The sequence below is a fragment of the Thalassophryne amazonica genome, chromosome 20 (genome assembly GCF_902500255.1).
Source record: "Thalassophryne amazonica chromosome 20, fThaAma1.1, whole genome shotgun sequence".
In the NCBI taxonomy this organism is placed as follows: Eukaryota; Metazoa; Chordata; class Actinopteri; order Batrachoidiformes; family Batrachoididae; genus Thalassophryne; species Thalassophryne amazonica.
Window position 1 is genome coordinate 14,342,465 of NC_047122.1, and position 19,265 is coordinate 14,361,729.

General features: G+C 43.5%; 1 protein-coding gene across 18 annotated transcripts in view; it reads right to left on the reverse strand.

Moving 5' to 3' along the window:
- pleca (plectin a) overlaps positions 1-19,265 on the reverse strand; it is a 281,468-nt gene that overhangs the window by 49,049 nt on the left and 213,154 nt on the right. For 7 of the 18 annotated variants that reach the window (XM_034161209.1, XM_034161220.1, XM_034161221.1 and 4 more), the window contains 4 exons: positions 15,182-15,271; positions 14,758-14,793; positions 9,592-9,669; positions 9,407-9,499 (listed from right to left, as the gene is read on the reverse strand). In XM_034161209.1, the coding sequence (XP_034017100.1) occupies positions 9,407-9,499; positions 9,592-9,669; positions 14,758-14,793; positions 15,182-15,271 (297 nt within the window). Of the gene's footprint in view, positions 1-9,406; positions 9,500-9,591; positions 9,670-14,757; positions 14,794-15,181; positions 15,272-17,520; positions 17,536-19,265 lie in introns of all 18 variants that reach the window. The other 11 variants (XM_034161208.1, XM_034161219.1, XM_034161223.1 and 8 more) reach the window with 3 other exon arrangements.

The window sequence follows — 19,265 nt, forward strand, 5'->3', positions numbered from 1 at the left end:
CATACTGGTCTAATAAGAAGTTTTTTGGGGGGTAGTGATTTGAATTATTGACCTGATTTACACTTTTCCACTTCCTATGGCCTTAGCTTGCATGGTAGAAAGTTCAGATGAATCCAGTAGGAGGTGTAATATTTCAAAGAAAAGTTGCAGAGGGATCAATGACAATGGAGAATAAGTAACATCAGGGTCCTATCTCACTGGTCTGCAACAGCCAGTGAATGGCAACTGTGCGGCAAATCACTTGATTTCACAAAAAGTTTGCTGGGTGGTGCTCTTCCCTTGCTTCACTCGTAGGGTGTTGCAAGTGTCACACTTGGATTTTGAATTTTTCAAAGTTGATGAGGTAATAAGGTTCATCCCAGTTTGCTCCAAGTGCCATTGCTGGTGTCGTGCGACCCCTCTGAATGTACTAACTGTGACTCCTAGCATAAAAGACCTGTGTGAGGGGTACTGGGCCACAAGCACAAGCTGCAGGGGAGCACGCCACAATAGCAGAGGTGATCAGAGAGGAACAGCTGCCCTCTGGAGGTGATCGGAGAGGGACAGCCACTTCTGGAGTGGCCGAGCTGCTGCAAGCCTGGCTGCAGTTGCAGCAGACATCAGGACTTCTGCATTTAATGCTTTTTTTGTTTGTTTTCTTTTTTTATTGAGGCGCACAATTCTGCAGGAGTGGAGAGTGCACCACTGTTTGTTTTAATCTATTTTTATCTAGAGTGCTCTCTCTGTCCTTCTTTCTTTCTCTCTCTCTCTCTCTCTCTTTCTCTCTCTGTCTCTCTCTCTCTCTGAGGATGTGTGGTGGTGGTTCTTTGATGTGCTTGTTGTGAGGAAAGCACAAACAGGGAGGAAATATGAAGACATGCTTTCATTAAACAGCACTCTGCTCAGTTCCAGCTCCAACAGCGAACATATGGGTCTTTAAACCAGGAAAATCTTTCTGCTAAATGCTGTGCCAAGTAAATGTGACATCATATGTCCGTCAGAGCCAAAATACAGGAGGACTGAGGAAGATGTATCTATGCCAAATCAATGTGCACATTCACCTCAGATCTGCTGTGGAGTCCACAGTCTACCTACACAGATAATAGCAGGATAATAAGAGCTGAACACTTTTTGCGCAAAAGTGTCGTTTGTCTTCAGCTGCAAGTGGACACTTCAGTGAGATACCAACTGCGACACTGTCGCTCATTTGCATGTTTGGTTGCTAATTCACATATCCAACTCCCCAACAAACAGTCACGCCCAAGCTGTTAATGATTATTACTGGAATAATTAAGAATGAATTAATGTACCTTTATTGTTACGCATTAACCATGAGCGGACATAAACAAATATTAATAATAGTGATGAATATATTAATGACCTTGAAGTTGCGATAAGATTTGCGATCCCAGTTCAGTGTGAATGACATTAATCCTGCAAACAGCCTCTGTGGTGGAGGTTTTGCCGTGATCGCTCACTCAGAAATAAAGAGTTGATAAGTGAATCTTTGGTGCTACACATTGATGCTTTTCTACTTCCAGTCCTGAGAAATAAATTTCATCAGCTCTTATTGTATAATGGCTGAGTGGATCCTTGTCATTTGATTGGTGGGTTGTATGTTGTGACATGGATTATTCATACTATTTGCCATTGTGTTTCACTGACTGTGCAATAGTTCTTTTTAGGGTGCAATTTTGGTGCAATATGAAATGTTCTATTGCACGTCCCGACAACTGCACACGCTCACACCACCTGGGACGCGTTTAGCTAAACATAGCAGAGTTTGTTTTGCTGGCAGACAACAATTTGAAGGAGCTAAATGACGCTGCTAATTCTTCTAACACACAAAAAACAAATCCACTATGCTGTAAGTCGTTTGGAGGCATGAAGAGCTGTTACGATGAAAAGCTGGACAAATTTCTGACGTGATTTTTCACTGGAGTGAGGAAGTACACAAAGTCTTTTTTTTGGAAGTACACAAAGTTACTGTTATATGGCTGGGGGGGCCTGGCTGCCTTTTTGTTTCTGTCCTTTGTTTCTCCTTCCAGGTGGCTTGCATTTGGGACTGAGTGGCTGTGTTGCTGAGGTTATCAGGACCTCACCCTTTTGTTTTTTTCCCCCCAGTTTCCGCCCTCAGGGTTTGACTGTGGTGTCCTCTGGGGGGGAAAGGGCTGTGGGTCCATCTAGCCATAGTCGGCCGAGGCTGGGTCCGTTGGTCATGAGGGGAGGCGTCTCCTGGGGTTGACGAGTGGTCCTCTGGGAGGCGCTGGGAGTCCCCGTGGGTGACGTTGGATCCCAGAGGGACCTCGGCTGTGGTTATTACTCCTGGAGCTAGCGGGAAGTCCTCTGGGGGGTGTTGGTCCCTACATGTCGTTTGGGGGGGGGGGGGTGTTTTAGCACTTTTATTTGTAAGCTTAAGTTTGGGGTTTTTCTTTTCTCCTCTTCCCGGGGTTTGATGGGACGGTCCCCTGGGGAGGGGGGATGTTTTGGTTGTTTGTGTTTGTCTTTTTTGTTTTATGACTAAAGACCGAACATGGTTGGATAAAGGCTGACTGCACAGGTTTAAGAACTCCTGGCCACACCTGTGCTAAGGGACTGACTGAAACAAAGGCAAGGATGCAGCCAGAGGAGAGGACATCAACCATTCTGTTGGAAGACGAATGCAGATGCGGTTTCCAGCCATGGTCCCTGGAGGGGGGTGTTTCTCCTGGGCCAGGTTTGTGTGGTCGCCGGGAGGCTTCCCGTGAGGGTGGGGTACTGTTATATGGCTGGGGGGGCCTGGCTGCCTTTTTGTTTCTGTCCTTTGTTTCTCCTTCCAGGTGGCTTGCATTTGGGACTGAGTGGCTGTGTTGCTGAGGTTATCAGGACCTCACCCTGATCACCTGCGGCTCGTCAGGACTCACAGCTGAGGTGCATCTATATGGATTGGAACATGGTGGCATTTAAGACTGGAGTATACAGTGTGTATTTGCCAGAGACTCGACCTTGTGACCAGACGGGTGAGATCGTCGTCTCGGGAGCCATCTCATCATCAGTGGATGCAGAGAACGTCCAGGGTTTGATGCACGGTCTGTGAAAGAGGAGGGGGTGAGGTCTCACGCTCGTCAGCACACTTCCTGAGGTACGTTAGATTTTGTGACTAACATTTATACAGTCAGTAAATGTGGTGTCCCTCACACCTTTTTATATTGAGCTGTATGTTAGTCATGTATCGGCTTCCACTGCAGTGGAGTTTTGTGAACTGGATGTTCCATGCCTGCAGGTTGGGAAGCTGATTAGTAATCAAGCCAGGAAGTGTTTGCTGTTTGTGTACACCTTTAAGTGTTCTCTCTGTGTGTAGAGTGTGGACTCACATAATGGTTCCTTCTTTCACAGACTCGGTTTGTTGCGGCCACCTGGGGGGTGTCGGCGGGGTCCTTGGGTCCGAACAGCTTCTGGCTCCGGACCGTTAGCGCTGCTGGGAGCGCACCATGCCAGACCGCACTTTCTTTTGTATATTTTGTATCACTGTTATGTATTAAATTCAGTTAGCCTTTGTACCGTGCTCTGCTTATTTCATACTGGGTCCTTCAAATGCTGGTCGGTTCTCCGAGCTGCGTCCGACACATAACAGTTACTGCACGTAGTGGTGGGCACAGATAACCAAAAAATTAACTTCGATAACAGATAATAAGATAACTGAAAAGTTATCTTTGATAAAGATAAACCGATAAACCACCCACAAATGTATCGGAAGATACAGATAATCGATAACCGATAAATTCCGGTGTTGTCTATGGGACATTTGCAGTTACTAAAGAGCTGAAATTGATTTTTAACACGATCACTTTTGAAAGCATCAAAAGCGGTAAAAGACCTAAAGAATAAGCAAGAATGTTTGACCATGCTGCCCCCTGCAGGAAGCAGCACAGACAAATCCTGAGAGCACCCACGAAATCAACTCTTTACTAATCATAATCATTTTTCTTTCAACATTCTGCCCCTGCTGGAAGCTCATGTTTACAACAGTGCTCCCACCACAGAAGCACACCAAGAACAGCCATAAGGCTCCCTATCAGTTTCAATACTCCGGTCAGGCGGAGGTCTTGAAAAATAAAGTCATACTAACTTATGGTTTTTTGAAAATACTGATAGAATAACTCCATTAATGTCAATTCTGTTATTTGTACAAAGTTAAAATATAACATATATCTTTTAATGTTGAATAAGGCACTAATTCTGAGGTTTTGTAACAAACACAGACCGCAAAGCATTCTGGGTAAACGTGCTAACAGTGATTGGTTCAGTAATCCATTATGTAAACCAACACGTTAATGTGACATGTGTCGTGTGTTGGTTTAAAGATAAATGTGCTTTTGTAGAATATTCCATTTTTATTTGTAAAAACAGGCATTTTTACGGAGCCCTGGAAGTGTCATCGCAATTGCATGTTTTAAAACTTTTATGATGTTGTAAAACGTGCACTCAATATTAGTAAGTAAGTAAATTTATTTATATAGTGCCTTTCACAGACATAAGGCCATGCACACACGTTGTCGGGTATTTGTAAAACCGAATATCTTACCCTTTCAGTTTGGGAAAAAAACTTCATCCACACTACGTCGTTTAAAAAAAAATCCATCCACATCGAACCGTATAAATGTGTTGTAATTAGTCTGCCAAATGTTTGGGTGGCGGTACTGATTAAAATTCTATCCAATCAGGAGCCTTATTCTCTTGTCGTCACTTCCACAAAAACTAAAAACATGGCGCCAACCTCATTCGTGTGGACCGATAAGGAGTCGGAATTACTTCTAACCGTAGTTTTAGAATACAAAGTTCACAAATATATGCAAACAAAAAGCGCCTGGACAATGGACAATACCAACACTTAAGAGCAGCCATGTACCCAGACGTTTAATACTGCCATGAACACTCCTGGCCAGTAGATGGCAGTAGCGGCCTTGAAAAAATGTCAAACAAAATTCCAGATAATCCGTGTCTGCTACATTTAAGATGCGTGGAATTTAACAAACGCAAATACAGTAATGTCTATAAACCCAGAGAATATATTCACGAGAGTTTTAGGCACTAGAGTTTAATGCTGTTATCTGTGGACCCTGAACAGAGTGTCTGAAATGCATTTGTCCTGTTGTGAACGTCTGAGATTACCTTATGCTACCCATAATGCATTGCTGCCTGGCACAGCATGTGCTCACAAAACCTTAAAAATTAGCACATTACTTTAAAACGTAAACATACGAGGTCTGTGATAAAAGTAACGGACCTTATTATTTTTTTCAAAAACCATATGGATTTGAATCACGTGTGATTACATCAGACATGCTTGAACCCTCATGGGCATGCGAGAGTTTTTTCATGCCTGTCGGTTACGTCATTAGCCTGTGGGCAGTCTTTGAGTGAGGAGTCGCCCACCCTCTCGTCGATTTTTTCATTGTTTAGGAATGGCTCAGAGACTGCTGCTTTGTTTGATCAAAATTTTTTCAAAACTGTAAGGCACAACTGAGTGGACACCATTCGATAAATTCAGCTGGTTTTCTGTAAAAATTTTAACGGCTGATGAGAGATTTTGGTCTGGTAGTGTCGCTTTAAGGACGGCCCACGGCGCCTGACGGCGATCTGCGCTTCGAGGCGGCAGCGTCTCGCCGTTTCAAGTTGAAAACTTCCACATTTCAGGATCTGTTGACCCAGTAAGTCGTCAGAGAACAGAGAACTTGCAGAAGAAGTCAGCATGAGGAGTTTATTCGGACATTCCATTGTTAACGGACATTTTGTAATGAAAGAACGTGCGGGCAGAGTCGCATGTCGGGCCGGACCCGACCGCGGGGGGTCGCGACAGGAAAAACACCTCCGTTGGAAACTTTAACGGGCAAGTTGGAACATGCCCAAGCTGTTAAACAATTTCTCAGTTACTCACTTGTTGAAAGCTATCAAAAGCCGCCTGAATTTTACAAATGGTTTTCAACACGGTGTTTTTCCTGTCGCGGCGCACAAAGATTTGCCGAGTCGTCACGGAAACGACTCGGCGAATTTGCGCGCACGTCTTTCATTACAAAATGTCCTTAAACAGTGGAATGTCCGCATAAAGTCCTCATGCCGGCCTCTTCTGAATCTTCTCTGTTCTCTCACGACGTCCTGGGTGAATTAAGCCTTAAATTAGAATGTTTTCAGGTCGAAACAGGCCGACGATGGTGCCTGGAAACGCTGCGCGACGTCCCGCTCCGTGGGAAGTCCTTACAGCGACAGAAACACCCCATAATCTCTCATCAGCCGTTAAACTTTTCACCGAAAACCAGCTGAATTTCTCGAATAGTGTCCACTCAGATATTCCTCACAGGTCCAGAAAAAAGGTTGATAAAGCAACGCGCGCCGTCCGCAGCGGCTATTCAGACAAAGAGATTCCGACGGGCGGGGTGGAGCACTCCTCACTCAAGGCCTGCCCACAGGCGAATGATGTCACCGACACGCGTGAAAAAACTCACGCATGCGCACGAGGGTTCAAGCATGTCTGACGTAAAAACATATGAATCAAATCCATTTATTTTTTGAAAAAAATAAAAAGGACCACTTTTTTCATCACAGACCTCGTATATCTGATATTTCACTTTATAAACTTCAGACATGACAATAATTTTAAATAACTTGTCTAAAATGAGTGGTTAAAATTTGAACCATAAGTTAAACATGTATGCCTCTGGATGATTTGGTGACATTGCGATTATATTAAAGGAAATGACTTTTTTTTGGGTCACCAGTTCTCCTTTGCTTACAGATGATAGAGTGGTTTCTGTTTGCAGAGTGTAGAACAACATGCTTATTATGAAACTTTTAACAGGTAGGTCTCAACAGCTTTAACAGTTTTTAAAATGTTTTTCACTGTTCAGCTTAGTTTAGTACGTTATCAGTCTAAAAGTTATCGCACGGTAATTCATCAGAAGATAATTAGTCCGATGATGGTTTTTAAATTTATCTAAAAAGATAATCCGATAATGAAAACATTATCTTCCATAATTATCTGTTATCGGATTATCGGAAGTGTGCCCACCACTGACTGCACGGCATCATGGATTACATCGTCACAATTTTGGACTTGAATTAAAGTTTGTGTTGGACTGTTAAGCACCAGTGGAACACCAAAATGCAAGTCCCTTTTCTGTTGTTTATAAATTAATAAAATATAAAATGACGAGGATCTATTTTAGTCGTTATATAAAACAAATAATGAATGTCTTTACATTCTTTCAATGGAAAGAATATTTAATGAGGTGAAAGATGGAATATTCCATCTTTCACCTCATGAAATATTTGTATCACTGAACTCATAAACATTCATTATTTGTATACTGGAACAAGAACATCTTTATTAGCACTGCGCTCTATTTTCAGTGCGTTTGACTGGGATGGTGATGATGAGTCACAGCAGAACTAATCAATTCACTCAGAGATCCTTTTTGCAGGAAAGGGTGGTGGAGAGAAAGAGAAGTCACTTCTTCCTTCTGCTATCTTCCCTTCAGCGGGAAAACCCCGGAGCTGCAACGCAGATGCTCACAAGAAGAGTGACTCAGAAACCGAACGGAAAGAAGACCACCGCCCTCACAGCCGCATTTGTAAGAAAGTGCCAGAATTAAACAAAGTGAGCCGCACCTGGGGGGCCGGGAGGAAATTCACTATTGTTTGTGACGCAGACGTGAGACGAGATGAACAGATTGTGGCTTTGAGTGAAGAAAAAACTGCTGCTTGATGACTAGGTGTAGCTTGTCGTGCCGTCACTTTGCCAGCACAGTTTTCGTTAAAACTGTATTTCGCTTAATGTTCAGTTTTAAGGTTGCCAGAATGTCTTCGGGTTTTCTTCGGTTGTGAGTGCAGAACTGGCGCATTCATGTTTCCTTTTGCACGAGAACGAGTGAGTCACTTTGCCACAAGGAAAAGAGGCCAATATAAACATCATACCCGTTTCAGCGCCCACGCCTTTCCCAAAATGTACCAAAGCATCTGCTGGATGAATAACCAAACGTCTTTCCCATCAGGATCCCGTCTGCCGACTGAACGCTTTCTTCCACCGTGGCTTCAAGGCAGTTTGAGGGAAAAGCTTTGAAAGATAATGACATGAAGATCCATGTCACCAGCAGAACTAAGCACGTGACCAAAGAACCAGTGTTAGTGAGAACACACGGGCGGAGACATAGACGATGAGGGCAGCGCAGGAGAAAAAGACACGGATGTGGCAGAAATAAGATCCTAAAACATTCAGGAAAGTAGGATTAGATGATGAATGATGATAAATGATTAGAGATGAAGAAGATGGGAAGAGAATGAGGACAGAGGAAAGGAAGGAGGAGAGGAGGTGCAGGACCATGTGGAGAAACTTCATCAGTTTGACGTCAAACTGGGTTTGGGGGCAGAGGGGTGTGACTGAAGGTCGAAGTGAAGGAAAGAGTTGTGCTTAAGTGCTGCCAGATGGCCGATAAAATCCATTTGGGAACGATCAGCTTCTGTAACTACTGTGTCAACGTCGGGATAAATTCAGACTGATGGCTGAAGCCCAAACACAGAATGCCACTCTTGATTTTCCCTCATGCCACTGAAGCAAACTAATCATAAAGCAATGAAAATAAACAGTGTTATGACTCACAACGGAAGAATTCGACCCATGAATTTAAAACCCAAAGTGCAGTTAAAAACACACACACACACTAAATGTGGTCCAGCTTTCCCAACAGCCGAAAAACACTTCCTCTTAGTATACAATGGAAGTTAATTCAAAGCGTGACCTTGCAGTCAAATTAGTTACAAATGAGCGACTGGCAGCTAGCGTGTGTTGCTTGATGGGCGTTCCCGGGCGTGGTCAGTTGGTGGTTACCTGCCGTTATTGTGCACAGTGTTTGATGACAGATTATAACGTGCTTAACTGTTTCACTGATTTATTTCAGTAAAACATGTGCAGGGGTGGTGGCCAAGTGATTAATGTGCTTGGTTTCAGTTCAGAAGGTTCCGGGTTCAAATCCCACCCCTGCCACATTTCTCCATGTAATGTGGAGTTGCGTCAGGAAGGGCATCCGGCGTAAAACTTGTGCCAATTCAACATGCAGATCCACCTTGGATTTGCTGTGGCGACCCCAAGTGCAAACAAGGGAGCAGCCGAAGGGACTTTTTTTTATTTCAGTAAAACGTGTGTCACAGTAATGCTCATGTATCACTACTTAGCTTGCTAACGCCTCTGTAAAATGTCTTGTACATCACTTGCCTCTTGTTGCTCTAAAGCGCCCTCTCTGGTTGAAAATGGCAGCTGGTCACTTTGGCTGAGCCTCTTGTAGCTAATGTGACTAAAGACTGACTGGGACTGAGAGGTGATGGTCTAGTGGTTAAGCATTGGGCTTTAGACCAGAGGATCCTCGGTTCAAACCCCGGCCTGACCGGCCTGCGTTACCTGGAAGTGAAGGATGATGGTCCATATCAGACCCAGGGTCAGTTTGGGGTTTCCATCTGCAATGTCATCATTCCTGATGTTGACCAGTTTGACCTGCAAGAGACCAGACAGCAATCAAATCTGAGGTTTGTTCCACTTTAGGGGAACAAAAACTCAACATGGAAGCTAACTGAGTTTTCAGTCACCTGTCTGCGTTTGAGAAAATCCAGAGCGATCTGCACATTCTGCAGTTTATGGAAACGCATGCGTCCTTTCTCCCGTGGCTGTGAGAGATGAGAACAGATTCAGATCATCAGCAAACGATAAGCCAGCGTTCAGTAACAGCTGCCGGATTTCACATTCTGCCTCGTGTAGCTTCAATGTCGCTCGAAATCAGAATTCAGCAAATTTGAAGCCTGATCATTCATCATGGGTGAGATCAAAACTTTATTCCAGAGCTCCAGATTCAGAAGTGGTCAGGCCTGAAGGTGAAAGGTGACGATGACATGCCGTCTATTCTCTGGTGCTAACAGTGGAACCGCTGGTCATGTGATGTTAAGTGACTGCACGGTTTTCACCATCACCACCGTCACATCCAGCCGAGCAGCATTTTCTAGGCATCTGCAAACTTAGCGTCACATGCACGGATGTCCAAACGTTCAGCCAGTCACAAGCTTTGCTGCAACAGTCAACAGATTAGCTAGCAGCTAGCTTTGAACTCTGTGCACGTTACAGTCAGGCTCTCTTTGGAAATGTTAGGGGGACTGCACATTTACACAAAATTCTATTCAGCCATTTTCCAAAGCTTGTTTCAGAACTGTTTTTTTTTTCTCTTACAGTTCTGTCTCCAGCAGTGTTTTGTTTGCGCTACACGCCGTCCATGTTTGTCTTTATACGACTTTTATCACAGTCTGCTGCACGTTTTCTTGCACTTCCCTGACGTTTCTCACAAGCGCAGGTGAGTTTGATTTGCTGCATCACAAATGTGAACAGGCCAATCACAGACGAGTCTGAGTGTACAGACTTAGAAAATGGTGCGGTGGGCGGAGCTCCAGGTGTGACTCACTCCTTCTATATTTTTTACGGTAGCAGGAGAGGATACACACAGGTGTTTTATAGAATTTTAAAGAAGTGTTTTTGCGGAAGAGCTACACTCACTGGCCAGTTTATTAGGTACACCTTGCTAGTACCGGGTTCGACCCCCTTTTGCTTTCAGAACTGCCTGACTTCTTCATGATATAGATTCAATGAGGTGTTGGAAACATTCCTCAGACATGTTGGTCCACATTCACATGATGGCATCACGTGGTCCAATTCAACCCGTCTGTGCATTCTCCTATGACCTCTGACATCAACAAGGCATTTTCATCCACACAACTGCTTCTCACTGGATTTTTTTTTTGGTTCATTCTCTGTAAACCCCAGAGATGGTTGTGTGTGAAAATCACAGTAAATCAGCAGTTTCTGAAATACTCAAAACCACCCTGTCTGGCACCAACAACCACGCCACATACGGTCACTAAAACCCAATTCTTCCCCATTCAGATGTCCGGTTTGAACTTCAGCACGTCATCTTCACCATGTCTAGATGCCTCAATGCATTGAGTTGCTGTCATGTGATTGGCTGATTAGCTGTTTGCATTAACAAGCAGTTGAACAGGTGTACCTAATAAAGTGGCCGGTGAGTATAATTACTATGCAAATGTTTTAGGCCCAATTATTGTACAATGTACCGCAGCTTCTCACATTTAAAAATTCAGAAGTGATTTCCTAAAAATTAGCTTCAATTTAATCACATTCATTTGATTATTGTGTGATTATGTATCTGCAACCGGCTTTGTGTCTTTGTGTACCAAGAACACACCTGTGGAGAAATCTAGTTAATGAGGTTTGTAACAAGATGCTAAATCTCACATAGGAACAGAAAATTCAATTTTGATTTTCTGTGATGATCACAGTGATCACTCACTCATCATCATCATCTGGTCCCCTAGTACACAACAGCTCCAGCGGGGGACCCCAAACTTCCCTTTACAAGGCCACATTAACCACCTCTGACTGAGAATCCTGAGGTATTCCGAGTCCAGCATGGAGGTATAATCTCTCCACCTAGTCCTGGGTCTCCCCGGGGTCTCCTCCCAGATGGACGTGCCTGGAACACCTCCCTAGGGAGGTGCCCAGAGGGCATCCTTACCAGATCCTTACCCATTTCGGCCACTTGTACCGTGATCTAGTTCTTTTGGTCATGACCCAACAGGTGAGAGTATGGCCTATGACCTATAACCCATAGGTGAGAATATGGACGAAGACTGACTGATAGATCAAGAGCTTCGCCTTTTGTCACAACAGTACAGTAGAGCGAATGCAATACCGCCCCTGCTGCACCGATTTTTCAGCCAATCTCACGCTCCATTGTCCCCTCACTCGTGAACAAGACCCCAAGGTACTTGAACTCTTTCCCTTGGGACAAGACCACGTTCCCTACCTGGAGTAGGCAATCCATTGGTTTCCTGAGAACCATGGCCTCAGAATTAGAGGTGCTGATCCTCATCCCAGCCGCTCCACCCTCGGTTGCGAATTGACCCAGTGAGTGTTGGAGGTCACGGGCTGATGAAGCCAACAGGACCACATCATCTGCAAAAAGCAGTGATGAGACCCAGAGCCCACCAAACTGAAGACCCTCCTCCCCTGACTATGCCTCAATATCCTGTCCATGAATATTACAAACAGGATTAGTGACAAGACACAGCCATGGCGGAGGCCGACCCCCACCGGAAACAAGTCCGTCTTACTGCAGAGAACCCGAACACAGCTCTTGCTTTGTCACTACAGAGATTGGATGGCCCTGAGAAGGGAAGCCCTCACTCCATACTCCCGCAGCACCTCCCACAGTATCTCTCGAGGTACCCAATCATACACCTTCTCCAAGTCATCAAAACACTCGTAAACTGGATGGGCATACCCTCAGGCCCCCTCCAGGATCCTTGTAAGAGTGAAGAGCTGGTCGGTTGTTTCATGGTCAGGATGGAACTCGCATTGTTCCTCTTCAATCTGAGGTTCGATTAGGGATGGGTATCGAGAACCGGTTCTTTTCAAGAATCGTTAAGAAATTATTCAATCCACTGACATCGATAGTCTTTTTGCTTAACGATTCCCTTATTGGTCCTTCAGAGCAGTCGCTGTTTTTGAGGGTGTTTCTTGGGAAAATGATCATTTCTCTATGTTGATTACAGACCCTGCAGCAGGTCTGTAATCAACCGCTTCTGCAGCGCGACTCTGCTTGAAGCAGTGCTCCAAACCGCTGCTTCGTTGGTTCTCTGCTTCGCTGCTTTTCAGAAGCGGCAACTCCACTTCTTAACCCCTCTCAAAGCCATTTAAAGATGTCAATCATGAGTCACTTTTGTGCGGATTAAAGACACTAACTGGGACTCTTGTCTTGTGAACAAGAAATGAAAATCGTCCTCCATTCCGTTTGTACCGCTCCAAACTCTGTGCCAGTCTCTGCCGAGTCAAGTTAGAAAGATAGGGTCCAGTAGGAATTAATAACTTTAAAGAAAATCACCATTTTAAATAAAATGACACCTCTTTCCAAACATTGTAATACAAACAATCAACTACAATTGACCAAAATCTTTTTTTCCCGCCAAAATGAGCCATCCTGCGTTCTTTATTAATTACATCCTGACGTGCAGCACAGCTGCATGAGCTCAGCTCAGAGTCTGTGTATGGAGTTACATTTGTGACATTAATGTCTGAAAGGAAAAACTTTTGACAAAAACTACAGATTTTGTTTATTTCTATTTATGTCCAGAGATCAAGGATCCAGTGACCAATTTCATATTTATTTATTTACTTTAAGACTCAATAAAATGTTGTTGACATAGAAAACCTGTAAAGCCTACTTTTTAATACACAGACAATTCAAAGGAGGTATCGATAAGGAATCGGATTGATAAGCGGAATTGATAATGACATCGAAATCGATAAAATCTTATCAATACCCATCCCTAGGTTCGACTATTGGCCAAACCCTCCTTTCCAGCACCCTGGATTTTACCAGGGAGGCATAGTGGAGTGATGCCCCTGTAGGTGGCACACACTCTCTGGTCCCCTTTTTTAAATATGGGGACCACCACCCTTTGGCACTGCCCCAGACCTCAACGCAATGTTGAAGAGACATCTCATCCAAGACAGTCCCTCCACAACCAGAGCCATCGGCATTTCTGGACGGATCTCATCGGCCCCCGGGTCATTGCCACTGCAGAGTTGCTTGACTACCTCAGTGACTTCCACCAGGGAAATTGATGATGATCCCCCATCAGCTTCCAGCTCTGCCTCTACTACAGTGGTCCAGTCTGATGCAGGAGTTCCTCAAAGTGTTCCTTCCACCAACCGATTTCCTCCTCATTTGAGGTCAACAGAGTCCCATCCTTACTGTAGACAGTTTGGATGGTTCCCCGTTTTCCATGGCAAGCCCAGCCTCTGGGCGCTCGCTGATGGGCCCTCCGTACAGGCCTGAAATCAGACGGGGGCCGGGTCACATTCCCACTGCCTCGTTTGTCCATGGAGTCTTTGTGAACCATTCTTAGTCTGGCCCCTCGTCTGAGACCAATTTGCCATGGGAGATTCAACCAGGAGCATGAAGGCTCCAACACGGCTCCTCAGGTTCATTTTCTTTTGACACAATGATTAATATTATAATTTTTCCTTAAAAACATAAAAATTTTAGGGTGTTTAAATCTTGAGCAGGACTGATTTTTCCATCCCTGAAACTAGCACTGGAAAGAATATTTTCAACTACAAAAGAAGAAAGATTGACATCTCAGCGTGCGCTTCATTTTGGAACGGTTTGAAAGGTGTCTTACACAGACGTGGAATGTTAATTCACAATATCAAGCATTTATGTTTCCATTCACGTAAAAAAACATTAATGTTATAGTTGCACAGTGAGGCAGCTGCAAAGGTTGTGAGACAGCTGATGAAAAGCATCACATTAATGAACATTGTTGTTAAAAATATAAATAAATAAATAAATAAATCAAACCAGAAAAAAAAAAAAAAGCTTTGGAAAATTAAAATATGAACACTGTCAGTTCTTACATTACACACTGCTGCTTTGCAACCAGCTCTACTGTGCATGTATCTACTTTATGCATGTATGAAAATATTTGCATAAATTTCCATTGCTTTTCTGATTTCAGTCTCTTTCTAATTGGAGTTTCTGCTCCTCTGAATAACAAAAATAAAAAAGAAATGGAAGAGGGCAATGTTGACACAGAGACAGGACATCATGCACGACCCAGCAGCCACCTGGGGTGGTGGCATGTGCCACGCCCAAGGAAGCGGCCAGCCACAGTCCAGACGCCACTCACCAAACGCACGTTCCTCACAACGTCACGCTCCCTCGGCTACCACAGCAAGAGCATCGCAAGAGAAGAAGGCAGAGGCAAAGGGGGAAAGGTCAGGGCAAAGGTCAGCAAACAGGATTAAGATAAAGTAAAAAATAAAAGAGATCAAAGTGCAAAGAGGTTACAAGACGGAAGCAAATCATAAAATTAGTGTTATTAATGCTGTGCAGATCGTGTCCCCATAAGTTAGCATGTTGAGACAAAACTGAAAGAAACCAAATGAAACACGTGCACGCATGAATAAAAACATCAATATTTATGGGTGCAAGGGACGAGTCAGTAAAATATGGCAGCAAATAAAGTCAGTAGGACAAAAATGCTTTGACAGGAGGGGTTAGAGCCGCAGCGGACGTCCTAACGTGTGAAGGTCAAAGGTCATGGTGCTCACCAGCGTCTCCCCGGAGAGCACCTCGAGCAGGGAGATGAGGTTGTGTCCATCCCTGAGGTCCTCGTACAGGTCGGTGATGTGGCGCTGAGTCTGCGGAGCAAAGACAGGAGACAAAAAAATAAAATAAAAAAAATCTCGATCGTCAACATCAATAATAAGCTCACGAAACAAACTGCGTCCAGATTCAATCAACACAACTGCCTTTTAAGGCCCATTCACACGGCACTAACGAAGGGCAACAAAGCCCAAACAAAACAAGAAATCTGGATTTTCGTTGACTTTCGTTGGCATTGTTTAACCTTCGCTCAGCTTTGTTCCTGCAGCTGGCGCTTCGTCAGGATTTTAAACTGTCGAAAAATTTGAACGGATGCCGCCGAAAACCTCAATTCGTCCGTTTTTCGTTTTACTGTCGTTCTTGACGGTTTCTTATCGTTTGCTTAGTTTTTGTAACGTTAGCGTTTCCTGTGCATTCATGTCACACGTGCAGCAAAAAGGATAATTTCCTTTTCTGCTGCAGCAGCAACAGCAGTGGGATGAAACATGACTCCTTCTTTTTCACTGGTGGAAAATGGACGAGCTTACCAATCACAAGTCATTAACTCCACGTGTGTTTGATCACAGCCCACCCACCCCACATAGTTTTGTTTGTGGGTGCGCACATTGCGCATGGTGTGCGCGAACAGAGTTTCTTTCCTTCCTTCTTCCCGACGCAACACAAGTAAAAACAAAACATGAATTTGTCTTTATCACTGGTGGAAAATAAACTACATAAGCCAATAACAATGATCCCCGAGCCATGTAATTTGGTAGCTGAGTGAAGGGATATTGTGGGTGATTCGGCGAGGAGAGAGAAAAGCAGACAGTGATTACAGTTTTGGTATTGGAGAGATATGAGAAACATTTGGCGACTTTGGAGTGTGTATTATTTTGGTGGAGTATTTAGCGTGTGTGGTTAGTATGGTGGTGTTTTTTGTTTGCTTGTCTTATAACAAATGAGGCATCTTATGAATGCTGAGCAAGCGCTTCAGTTTTTTTATTAATTGGAGCAAGACGGAGTGCGCAGCGCGTCATCAGAGTCTGAACCAGACAGTGAGGATTCTGATAATAAAGGAGATGATCCCTCTTTTGTTCTGGATAAGCAACCAGAGCAGGTGGATCCACCGACGTGCGCACAGATCTCCACAGTGGATCGAATCGCATGTTTCTCTTTGCAGCTTCCCCGGGACTCACGCACTACAGAGCTCCGTCCCAGCACCAAGTCCTGGAATGCACAGCAGAATACAGGATGCAGCAGGTTGCATGCGGCTTTTATAGTTGCTGTTGGTCATGTGACCGTGTCGTTTAAAGCGTCAAGGTCAACGTTAGCTTTGGTTTTGTTTCTTTCCTCTTTCATTCCTTTTGCGCTCTTGATTCGCAGGCTATTTGGTGATGGGAAAAGTGAAAGCTCATTTGTCCACCTTTTCTCGACGATTTGTGACTTTGTGGCTTTTTTCCTTCATCCAGGAATAGTTGCATGCTGTGTGACCGGGCCACTAGTTAGTTGTCTTGGCTGACAATAATTCAAGTAACCTAAAAATGCAATGACTGGGCGGCGTTACCATCTGCCTGACATGGCAGTGATTTAGTTCTTGTTTTGGTTCATTTGAAAGAAAACCAAGGTTTTTTTGTTGTCAGGGTCTTAGTTTTGTCAGTTGTCAAGATTCTGGTGCATTTGTGGAGACGACTCGTTTTTCAGGCTTTGTAATTAAGTACATTAACACCTGCGTCATCCCAAAGCTATGGCTTTGTGGAAGGACAAAAATGACAAAATACGCAAGGAAGTGGGCGACACCAACATACATGTTAGGTGATCTCCAGGCAGAGGTGAGAGTAAGTCACCGTCAAGTCACTCTCAAGTCATCAATCTGCAAGTCTCAAGTCAGCTTGCAAAGAACTGGTGGTCATTATGACTTGAGACTTGACTTGGGACTTGCAGATTGATGTGACTTGAGAGTGACTTGATGGTGACTTCTTTATCTATTTTTATCTTGAGGTCATATGATGAGATCTATAAGAGATTCATGATTTCAAACTCAACGTGCAGCGACACCAAAAAATACAAAAATAAGACCTCATTAATCTCACACCACACACTGCTCACATGCACCAAACCTGTTTTTATTTTCATATTGTTTACTGTAAAACTCAGTTACAGAAGAGGCGCAACGCTCAAACGGAATGAGGGGCTAAAGGTCAAAGGTTAGCAGCAAAGACACAGAATGAGGGTGAAGGAGGGTGAAACATGCAGGCAGAAATGAACATGTGATTCACTCAGCAGTCTGCTCACTGATGCCACCTACCTCCACCTTCCAGTGCTGATGGGAAAAAATGGCAGGATGGGATGAAAGATAGAAACAAGAAAGAGGAAGATGTCATGACGAAACAGAAAACACAGGCTGATTTGTAAGACAAACACATTCTCACATTTTCTTTTTCTACATTTGTTGGAGATGGAGGGGCAACAGCCACGGAAGAACATTCTGAAGGTATCACCCGGTTCATTCAGGTTAGACATCTACAAGTCAGGAAAGGTACTGGAGAATCACCATGGAAACCGTGACAGGATGCGTCATGTTGTTGGCAGAAGCCTTGTGAAGTTTTATCGTTTCTTGTGTTGTATTATTTCTGGACTGCACATTGAAGAAGTGTTTCTGGTTTCTCCAAGCATTTCATCTTGTCCAAAATCACACAAACGAGGCAAATACCGAGCCTCACTCGCACTGCTGAACCCATTCTGGAATTTATCTAAGGTCTTAGCAAAGTATAATCTACAGTAGTAAGTTCCATCACAGTCCATGAAGTCATCGTGGTGTTACTGTGCACATTATGTTTCAAAGACTCTGCCCCCTGTTGGCTACAATTCTAATCATGATGCACCAAACTGCGATCTTTTCCGAGGTGTTAGTGGGACAAATGTGTATTAAGATATTAATTTGTGTATTAAGGTCAAATGTGGTACACATACACATACACACATACAAGATATTACACACACACACACACACACACACACACACACACACACACACACACACACACACACACACACACACACACACACACACACACACACACACACACAGAGCAATTCCCTGATCTGCATTCTGCAACACAGGTGACAATAATCCTCCAGCAACCGCTGACCAATAAATAGTCAAGTAACGGCACCAGACCAGCACACTGTAAGTCTGATACCCAGTTGAAGCCAGAACATTTGGGGACATCCAGCCATGCGGTAGTTCCCCAGGAAACACAAAATGTGTCCAAAATATTCTCCCTTGGTTTTAGAAAGGTTTTCCTACAAAATGCGTTTTGAAAATGTTTTGAAAACTTTAAAGTGTAGACTCTCCAAAACATCATAAGAAAATGTTTCAGTAAGATGTTCTATGTATGTTTTCCTCAGGTCACAACAGAATGTTTTAGGACAATGTTTGACAGATGTTTCCCAGATGGTTTGAAACAGTCATATTGTTTCGTATCAGGGCAGAGCAGTATTTATTTGATTAAAAAAAAAGAATCAAAGTCATGAAATAAAAATTAAAAATTATTCATTTCCATATTTTTACCATCTTACCATCTTGATAAATACATCATCAGTTGTATAAGTATGCAATTCATTTCTATTAACCATTAATATTCCCTTTGATTATTTATATGTATGATACCGGAATCTGTTATATTAACTGTGATGATTTTTATTTTAAATTTTTGCAACGAAAGGCAGCAATGACACCCCCACTGAGTCTCACTGTGATGAGAGTACTGATGAGGAATGAATAGACAAACTAGACAAACTAATATCCCCGGAGAAACAAAACTCACAATACATACCAATGCAGATTGAGCATTTTATTGTAAAGATGTATAGAAATGGCTATAATAAAGATATATATCAATAATCCAGTGAGACCTTATTATTGAAATATTGATGTAGAAAGGTTTTAGAAAGTAACATGTTGGGTGTATTGCCACATAACATTTTGGAAATGTTGCCACAAAACATTTTCCAAAACATTTTCAAAATGTTTCGAAGAGTCTACATGTT